Source organism: Lipophrys pholis, assembly GCF_963383615.2.
Source record: "Lipophrys pholis genome assembly, chromosome: 20".
Classification (NCBI taxonomy): domain Eukaryota; kingdom Metazoa; phylum Chordata; class Actinopteri; order Blenniiformes; family Blenniidae; genus Lipophrys; species Lipophrys pholis.
Genome location: NC_137648.1, coordinates 1,217,859 through 1,228,402, shown reverse-complemented (window position 1 = coordinate 1,228,402; position 10,544 = coordinate 1,217,859). Strand labels below are relative to the sequence as shown.

The 10,544-nt window shown below is 44.6% G+C and overlaps 1 protein-coding gene across 1 annotated transcript in view; it reads right to left on the bottom strand.

Annotated features, from left to right (window-relative positions):
- Positions 1–10,544, bottom strand: part of LOC308125626 (receptor activity-modifying protein 3) — a 45,153-nt gene that overhangs the window by 11,606 nt on the left and 23,003 nt on the right. Inside the window, exons 3-4 of the mRNA XM_080489521.1 lie at positions 2,235–2,264; positions 1,648–1,807 (exon numbers count right to left, since the gene is read on the bottom strand). Coding sequence (XP_080345647.1) covers positions 1,648–1,807; positions 2,235–2,264 — 190 coding nt within the window. The remainder of the gene's footprint in view (positions 1–1,647; positions 1,808–2,234; positions 2,265–10,544) is intronic.

Below are 10,544 nucleotides of genomic sequence, written 5' to 3'. Positions count from 1 at the left end.
CCTGCTGTAGTGAATCCTGCAGTAGTGAATCCTGCAGTAGTGATCCTGCAGTAGTGAATCCTGCTGTAGTGAATCCTGCAGTAGTGAATCCTGCAGTAGTGAATCCTGCAGTAGTGAATCCTGCTGTAGTGAATCCTGCAGTAGTGAATCCTGCTGTAGTGAATCCTGCAGTAGTGAATCCTGCTGTAGTGAATCCTGCAGTAGTGAATCCTGCTGTAGTGAATACTGCAGTAGTGAATCCTGCTGCAGGCAACTCATTTCAGGAAAATGTGAGTTTCCTCTATTTGTGCCAAACAAGCTCAGAAACACAACTGGAAATCGGACCGCAGCAGTTTAGTGACAGTCGTGCTGTTCATAGTGAGAGAATTATCTTTATAGAATTACCTCAATAAACACGTTTTGGTTGTTCTGTAACTTGTTTGAACGATGAGTCATCAATAAGAGTCCCTATAAGAACAATCTGTATAACAAAAGAAGAGAAGGAATGAATCTTCTTTAGAAACATTTCACTCCATTGAAAGTGGAAACAAACAGACTTAGATTTATCTGCAAACACAGATCCTGTCGCTTTATTTCTTTATTTTAGGACCTTGATTTTAACTTGCTAATTTCAACTATTATTTTCTAGATTCTAGAAAACTGATTGAAGCTTTAGTTTTCCTCAGAACGTTCCTCAGAACGTTCCTCAGTGCACCTGAGGAACCTCCTGTCACTTCTCATGCGGGTCAAATACACAGACGCCATGACGCTCAAAGCGTTCGGTGCCACTTCCTGTTACCACAATAAAAGGTTGAATTCTGTTTCTATTGCCCAGATGTTGATCTGGTAGAAGGTCTGGGGCAGAGAGCAGCAGCCTGCAGCTCTGGAGCCACATGAGGCTCCTCAGCTCCTCTGGAGAGGCTCCCTGAAGCTTTTACAATATCTCATGGAAATAAACATTTGGCTTCCATTTTGTTTTATTTTGTGTTCCACACTGATGAATAAAGTACAACGGCCAGAAAAAGACCTTTTATGAGGTACATCTTCTGAATGACTTTCCACATCATGAGCTGTAAACTAAGTTAAAATGATCTACTTTATTTTAAAACGTTTTTATTTTAAATGACATCCTAGGATTTCTATCACCTGTTTTGGTGACATGACCAGTGGTGGAAATCGAGATAAAAAAAACATCCTTAAAATCTTTTCAGAATTAAAGGATCCTTTGTATAAAACAAGATTGTTTGAGATTCGGTAAAATATTTACTGCCAAAAACTGAGAGAAAGTTCTACTACATTTGGTGTATTTGTCATGTTTACTCCTTTCACAGTAAAAGCCTTGAACTGCAGTGGCCTCCAATATTCCCACAATGCTTTGCTCTTTACAGTAATATCACTCACACACTGCAGTATGCATGTACTGTAATACTACAATAAAGACATGACTGTACCAGGGATAAATGCTTCATCTATTTTATTTTGTATAAAGAGTCCCCACAACGTTCTATCTTTGCTCAGCTTGAGGACGGTGAGTCGTCAGTTTGGACCAGAACCGAAGCCGTCGGATCACCAAGCACAACGTTAGTAATAAGGTAATAGAGTAATAAAGTAATAAAACCTGAGGACGTGTGAGGACGTGTGAGGACGTGTGAGGACGTGTGAGCGTACCTGATGAAGTGTGTGAGGTTGCACCAGTACAGTGGATCTATGTGAGTCATGTCCCGCTTGAAGTCCTCGCCGCACACCTCCATCTCCCACTGCAGGCGCGACTCGTTGCAGACCTTGTGGGGCCGCGGGGGCGTGGCCTCCATGTTGAAGCTGTCGGTGGCTGAAGGACGGAGGAGAGGCGGAGCGTTAGAGAGGCGGAGCGATAGAGAGGCGGAGCGTTAGAGAGGCGGAGCATTAGAGAGGCGGAGCGATAGAGAGGCGGAGCGATAGAGAGGCGGAGCGTTAGAGAGGCGGAGCAATAGAGAGGCGGAGCGTTAGAGAGGCGGAGCGATAGAGAGGCGGAGCGATAGAGAGGCGGAGCGTTAGAGAGGCGGAGCGATAGAGAGGCGGAGCGTTAGAGAGGCGGAGCGTTAGAGAGGCGTGAGAGAGCGTGATGCTCAGTACGCAGCGGGTAAGAGCATGAAGATGGATGGATGGATGGATGGATGGATGGATGGATGGATGGATGGATGGATGGATGGATGGGTGGATGGATGGATGATGGATGATGGATGATGAATGATGGATGGATGGATGGATGTACTCACCTGACAACCCTCTCATCATCCAGGCGTTGACTGTAAAGAAAACAGAAGACAAGAGTTACTCCCCTCCTCTCACCTCCTCTCTCCTCCTCTCCCCTCCTCTCACCTCCTCTCCTCCTCTCCTCCTCTCACCTCCTCTCCTCCTCTCCCCTCCTCTCACCTTCTCTCACCTCCTCTCTCCTCCCCTCACCTCCTCTCTCCTCCTCTCACCTCCTCTTATCTCCTCTCCTCCTCTCCCCTCCTCTCACCTCCTCTCCTCCTCTCCCCTCCTCTCCCCTCCTCTCACCTCCTCTCTCCTCCCCTCACCTCCCCTCACCTCCTCTCACCTCCTCTCCTCCTCTCTCCTCCTCTATCCTCCCCTCACCTCCTCCCCTCCTCTCCCCTCCTCTTATCTCCTCTCTCCTCCTCTCACCTCCTCTCCTCCTCTCTCCTCCCCTCACCTCCTCCCCTCCTCTCCCCTCCTCTTATCTCCTCTCTCCTCCTCTCTCCTCCTCTCACCTCCTCTTATCTCCTCCCCTCCTCTCCCCTCCTCTTATCTCCTCTCTCCTCCTCTCTCCTCCTCTCTCCTCCCCTCACCTCCTCCCCTCCTCTCACCTCCTCTCTCCTCCTCTCGCCTCCCCTCCTCTGACCTCCTCTCTCCTCCTCTCACCTCCTCTCACCTCCTCTCACCTCCTCTCCCCTCCTCTCTCCTCCTCTCTCCTCCCCTCACCTCCTCCCCTCCTCTCACCTCCTCTCCCCTCCTCTCACCTCCTCTCACCTCCTCTCCCCTCCTCTCTCCTCCTCTCCTCCTCTCACCTCCTCTCGCCTCCTCTCTCCTCCTCTCACCTCCTCTCCTCCTCTCACCTCCTCTCTCCTCCTCTCACCTCCTCTCACCTCCTCTCTCCTCCTCTCACCTCCTCTCACCTCCTCTCTCCTCCCCTCACCTCCTCCCCTCCTCTCCCCTCCTCTGACCTTTGACCCCCGGCTCACTGTTGCTCCCTCCTCTTGTTGGACCTTTGGCTGAACACTCACATGAATATTAACGCCTCGTCTTTGAAACTGACGCTGACGCTGTCAGACTCTCACTTTAAACTAGAAAGACATTTTCAAATGTCACCAATCCCAACATTCTCCCCGAGCCGCTTTTTAACAATGCAAGAGTATCACACCGGCTTTTCTTCTACCTCCTAAATATTGAACCAGACTGCTGTTCAGTCGTGTTTCATGATACCTGGACTGAGTACACAGAACTGTGTAGAGGTGAGAGATGTACTGCAGTAATCACTCCCAGGTGCTTACGGAGGAAACGCCTCGGCACATCAACACTCATGCTGCTTTTGAAATGAAGCGTCGCCGCCACCCTGAGTCAACAGGAAACGATTGTGCGACAGATAAAGTCAAGCTACGTTCAGGCTGCGCGGCATTAAGCATGTTTACAACCTGGAGCCACAAATGTGCTCCGACATTCTTCTTCTTTATTTTTTATGAATGAAATCAATCGATCTAATCATTTCCAGGTGACTGTCATCCAGAAGTTAAAGAAGGTATTTAGGACAGGATGTTATAAATGAGTCACTTTTCCAAAGGTGCTTCTCCTCAGTGTCTGTTCACACAACAGCTCGTAGCCACGACAACACAACTTTTGGAAAACGGCTCCCCGTGTGGAACTTTTGGAAAATGCGTCGACTCCGTCTTGGTAGAAACGGAGGGAAAACGCAACTTTCTTGAATTTCAAGAACAACTAACAGCGCCAGCTTGTGGTCTGACGCGCTCCAAACGATGTGGTGGGAACTTTTCTAAACAAAAACACTTTAACTCCATTCCACATCACTGACACTGGTCATTTTAAAAAAAGCTTCTCCCTCTCTCCCTCTCTCTCTCTCTCTCTCTCTCTCTCTCTCTCTCTCTCTCTCTCTCTCTCTCTCTCGGGGGCGTGAGAAAACACAGACATACTCATATTCTTTTTTTTTCGGCCCATTTTTTCCCCAGAAAGGAAAAACGCTGCGTTTTCACTTGAACCATTTTCGTAAACTGCCGCTCAGACAGAGACGACCTGCTGCGTAGAGACGGACGTTATAAACGTCTCCAGAAGAAACGACCCGACAGCGAAGTGGACCGCGGTCAGAGCCTCAGTCCCGCTGGACACGGTCACTGGGAAGTCAACACAAGACCGGGTCGTCTTTCAATCGCAGGGTTGCAGGTTCAATCCCCGCCTCACCCAAACTGCTTCCAATGGACGGATTGAGCGCCATCCATTGGTGTGAGTGTGAACGGATGAATGTGTGTGGAATGAAGAGGAAACAGGAGAATTTAGAGGTCGAGGACGGCGAAGAAACATCTCAGTTCAAATGCTGCTAGTAGCAGTTATGGTACTGTGTGTGTGTGTGTGTGTGTGTGTGTGTGTGTGTGTGTGTGTGTGTGTGTGTGTGTGTGTGTGTGTGTGTGTGTGTGTGTGTGTGTGTGTGTGTGTGTGTGTGTGTGTGTGTGTGTGTGTGTGTCCTGTGATGGACTGGCGATTGGTCCGGGAGGTACCGACCCTGAGCTGGATGGAGCAGTGAGGAAGATGGATGGATAAATGGACTTGAACTTGGTCAAATGCAAAGGGAATACAAATAATCCACCTTTTTCTTCAGACTCCAATACACAACATAATACACAACATAATACACAAGCCTGCTTTAGAACAGCTATTCTGACACTGTGTTCTCGTACTAAATTACTTTAATATGGACTTTCCAACCTGATTCATGGTGTTTTCTCAAAAAGCAGCAGCGACATTAAACTCTGACAAACTTTGACTTTAGTCTGCTCACATGCTTCTATTATGAGGTTCAGGGTTGAGAACACAATCTATCTCTGAGACTGAAGGGGAGAAATTAGTTTATGACAAGTCTTGTCAGTGAATCTATCGTCCATCGTCCAAACCTTCTCTTTTCTTCCCAACTTCTTTTCTCGGATCCAAACTCCTGCACCCCCCGGCTCTGTTTGGTTTTGGTTTTTTTGTTTTCTTTAAAGGACTGAAGCATCAAGAATGAAGAAAGTTAAACAGGCTGCAGCAGAACAGGAAGGTGAATCTCTCTTTGAAGAGCCGCGGCTGTGAAGCAGCCAATCGGTTTGAAAAGACGCCCTGCAGGACAAAGACTAAATTTAGAGACTTCCCTGTCTGAGCGTGTGAGGATGTTGGGAGGTGGAAGGCTCGTGATCACACTATAGGTGAGAAGGCCCGTGATCACACTATAGGTGAGAAGGCTCGTGATCACACTATAGGTGAGAAGGCTCGTGATCACACTATAGGTGAGAAGGCTCCTGATCACACTATAGGTGAGAAGGCTCGTGATCACACTATAGGTGAGAAGGCCCGTGATCACACTATAGGTGAGAAGGCTCGTGATCACACTATAGGTGAGAAGGCCCGTGATCACACTATAGGTGAGAAGGCTCCTGATCACACTATAGGTGAGAAGGCTCGTGATCACACTATAGGTGAGAAGGCCCCTGATCACACTATAGGTGAGAAGGCCCGTGATCACACTATAGGTGAGAAGGCTCGTGATCACACTATAGGTGAGAAGGCCCCTGATCACACTATAGGTGAGAAGGCTCGTGATCACACTATAGGTGAGAAGGCTCGTGATCACACTATAGGTGAGAAGGCCCCTGATCACACTATAGGTGAGAAGGCTCGTGATCACACTATAGGTGAGAAGGCCCCTGATCACACTATAGGTGAGAAGGCTCGTGATCACACTATAGGTGAGAAGGCCCCTGATCACACTATAGGTGAGAAGGCTCGTGATCACACTATAGGTGAGAAGGCCCGTGATCACACTATAGGTGAGAAGGCTCGTGATCACACTATAGGTGAGAAGGCTCCTGATCACACTATAGGTGAGAAGGCCCCTGATCACACTATAGGTGAGAAGGCCCGTGATCACACTATAGGTGAGAAGGCTCGTGATCACACTATAGGTGAGAAGGCACAGTGATGTGGTGAGAAACTAGGACGAGAACTTTCAGTCTGAATTGGACTATATGCAGACTCAGCATTGGTTTTTATGCAGAATCTGTATAGAAACATGTAATTAGAACTTTTTTTTTCTCTTAATTCTAATAAAGACGTATGGATCATTTGAGCTGTAGAGCTTCTTTTTAACCAGTTTTGCAGTTTCAGATCGTTTTACAAGGTCAAAGTGATACAATTGAGAGTGTTTATTTATTTATTTATTGATTTATTGATTTATTAATTTATTTAATTTATTTAATTTAAATTTTTTTTATTTTTTTTATTTATTTATTCATTCATTCATTCATTCATTCATTCATTCATTTATTATTTTTTTTTTATTTATTTATTAATTTATTTAAAAAAAATTATTTATTTATTCATTCATTCATTCATTCATTCATTCATTCATTTATTATTATTTTTTTATTTATTTATTAATTTATTTAAAAAAAATTATTTATTTATTCATTCATTCATTCATTCATTCATTCATTCATTCATTCATTTATTTATTTATTTATTTATTTATTTATGTATTTATGTATGTCTGGACATCTTGTTTGTTTGATTACTACCAAACCTTAGAGGTCAGTAAAGGCCTGCCTGGGATTCTTAAGGCCTGTTTCAACTCAGAAGTATTGCTTCTGCGTTTTCTTTTCAGAAAACTTTGCCGTTTGCACAGCAATGTTTTGAAAACGCAGGAACACTGAAAACGACGTAGTTAGCATGCCCGACCACAAGCTGGCGCTGTCGGTTGTTTTTGTAACGAAACCACACACAAGTAGAAATATAATACGCAATAAACATAAGCGTTTCAGAAAAGTATCATTTTTCCAGTTTCCACGGAAACAGAGTAGGACTGTTTCCAAAAAGTTGCACTTTCCCCCGTTTCCATGGAGACAGAGTAAGATCGTTTGAGAAAAGTTGGGTTTTTCGCATCTACATGGAAACGGAGTCTGATCGTTTTCAAAAAGTTCCCCTTTGGAAGCTGTTTTCAAAAAGTTGTGTTTTCGGTGACTCCAGGCTCCGATGTTGTGAAAAGGGAAACCAAAACGCAACAAAAGTTTTCACTTAAAAATGGGGCCTGAAGCTGCCGCTTACAGTTCTGCAGTATTCTGTTCGCCATATCGTGAGTGGTACTCGTCTTATCTGAGGCAGGGTTTGGTGTGGATACTTCTCGCGGCCATAAATCCTCCATCATGTATCATAAACTAACTAATAGCTTCTGAACAGCGTCCAAAATACACACTTACGTTAGAACAACTGCCAGATATTAAAAGTTATCTGGGATAAAAACGCCTTTTTTTGCACATTTCTTGGACAATTCTACAGCCATGAAGAAAACGATCTCGACGTTCAGTCACGGGGGGTTAAAAAGGAGATAACGTGTATTTAACATTATTTTACTCCGGCTGTCTGTCAGTACGGACTCAATCCTCTGGCTTTTCTCTGAGGAGAGAGGAAAAGGTGGCGAGTCGGGTTACGCTGAGCTGCCCTGGTGACTTGAATTAACATTTTTATAGCTTTCAGGACCCAGGATACACTCTGCATTCAAAGTTCAGACCCAAGCTTTTTTTTTCCGGAGCTAATTCCTGCTTGTTCTGTTCAACAGACCAGAACAAAGATATTTTAATTATGAAAAGCTAAAAGTATGACATTCACCATGTTTCACTGAATCGAGCCGAGCCTCATTCAGACCTATGGCAAAGACATAATAAGAGCAAGAATGTGCAATTAGGAAATTCCTGAAATGAAGACTTGAAGCGATGTCAGTGACTCTAACAAGCCGAGTCAGAACAAAGGGCCTCCGAGGGTGACGGCCCGCCGAGCTGCTGCTGAGCCACTCGCCTTCGTCTTCATCGGACCGGATCGAGGCGGCGGCGCTGGCTGCCTGAGAATATCCATCTGGAGAGTCAAATCCATACCCGGCTTTCTTTTTTTTCAGACTCTCAAACCTTTCTGCCCTCTATTCGACGGGGAATTGGAGATGATGCACACGGAGACAGGAAATCATTTCTGGAGGCACAAAACCCACTGATCAATACGTCAAATCAGCTTTTCGGGAACTTCACTCAAACAAATGCATTCCCTGGAAGTCTCCCCCCGCCGGGGCTCAAGACTTGGCTCACAGCTTTACTGCATTTCTATCCCTTTCGGCAGTCAGCCTCACGCACTCCAAAAATAACATCTTATGTACGACATCCAACACAAACTGCATCTCCAGTACAAAAGCTCCCGAGCAGCAAGAGCAAATAAACGTCAAGCACAACAAACCGCCAGAGACCGAGCGGCGCTCAGCAGCTTCCAGAACATATAGAGGAAGAGGGAAACATCTGGAGAGAGCAGCAGTAACTATGGCAACGCTTCAAGTTGAAATGCTTCGTAGCAGAAACGTTTTGCATTTATAAGGCAACCTACTGAAACGAATGTCCGTTTACAGGGAAACGGCAGGAAGACTGAAAAGGATAAGGTTTAGCATGCCAGGCCACCAGGTGGTGCTGTTGTTTGTTTTTGGAATGAAACCACACAAACATGCAGCAGACAACAAGACGCTATGAACATAAACAACAGGAGAACACAGATATTCTAGTGGACAGACGACAAAGTTGGATTGTTATTACAGTGACTGTCAAAATAAAAGTACCAAGTCCAGGAGAATCCGGACTGGGAGTCATGACACTCTGGAGGAAACTTTGTTCTCACTGTTCATCTACTGAGCATGTGCAGATGAATGATATACTAAAGCAGGCTTTCCAAAAAAATTGCCTTTTCCTTGTCTCCATGGAGATGGAGTTGGAGCGTTTTCAAAAAGTTTCATTTTACCGTTTCCATGGTGCCAGAGTTGTAGCATTTTCAAAAACTTGAATTGTCCCCTGTTTCCACGGAGACAAAGTCAGAACATTTTCAAAAAGTTGCATTCTACCATTTCCATGGAGACAGAGCGGTCGTGTTTTCAAAAAGTTGCATCTTACCCAGTTTCCATGGAGATGGAGTAAGAGCGTTTTCAAAAACGTATGTTTTACTCAGTTGCCATGGAGACAGAGTCAGAGTTTTCAAAAAGTCAGCCATTTCCACGAAGACGGCGTAAGAGCGTTTTCAAAACGTTCCACCTTGGAAGCTGTTTTCAAGAAATTTCCAGCAACTACAAGGGTCTTTATTCAATTCTTATCATGTAATATCAGCAGTTTCTAAACGTTTAAAGCAATTTTACACATGAAAGTTTCCAAATTAGCATCACTTTTAAAAAAAAACAAAAAAACACAAGTATCATAAGAAATCTTATGAAAAGGAGAACAAGCAGCATTCAGAGTGGCAAGCACAACAAATACTACCAATCTGCTTTTTAAAGTGAGAACGAGTCTTTAACTTTCCTTTATTCTTTTTCTTTTCATTTTAATCCGTTTAGATGATTTTTACATTCAATCTCAATTTTATGACAAATTATCATAAGGTTCCTGTGTAATTCTCCTCACTGCGTCGACATGACTTTGTTTTGTGGGAAATTGTCTGACAGAAACGACACAACTAGTGACCATTAGTCACTTTCTGTGGTAACAACCCCCCCCCCCCCCCCCCCCCCCCCCCCCAAAAAAGAAATATTTTCACTGCAATAACTTGAAGCATTTCTGTGGGAACAAGTTTTTCAAAGCAAAACAACATGAAACAGTTTTTTCTGGGACTTTCAATGTTTTTTTATGCCAAGAAATGTGGATCAGATCACCAAACTGTGACAGCGCGACGTCATGAAGCTTTAAAACATGCAAGATTCCAGGTGACTCCATGTGTTTGAAGGGGAAAAATACACTAGATGTTCACATATTTAAGTAGTAGTAATAAGTAGTAATAAGTCATTTCAACTATGACAGACAGATGTGCTGGCTGGGGATCATCAGAGTCGCTTTTAACCACAAACTTGTCCAGACGATGTTGCAGCAGGATTAGCAGTATTACCACGAGCTCCTGCTGAACAGCAGGACGAGGTTATAACTACTCTTAAGAGCCGTGGCCGCGGCTCACAGCTACACAAGACTAGGATCTATCGCAGCTCTTAAAATTTCCCCATTTCGATGTTTGTTTAATTTGGCAAAGCATCAAATCAAAAGAATAAATCCGAAGCGTGGTGTAGCTCCTCTGTCAGTGAACGTGTCACGCAAGTACTCAGCTTTGCTCGCCGGGGAGGAGGAACTCAAACATTACTTTCTGTTTTCAAGGTTAATCTGTGAAAACAGGAGGCGGAGGCCTCGTCTACGGGACATTTCAAGTGATTTCAAAAGCACAATTAAGTGAACGCATCCAGTTTTCCACATGTTTCATTTTCATTCATTTCA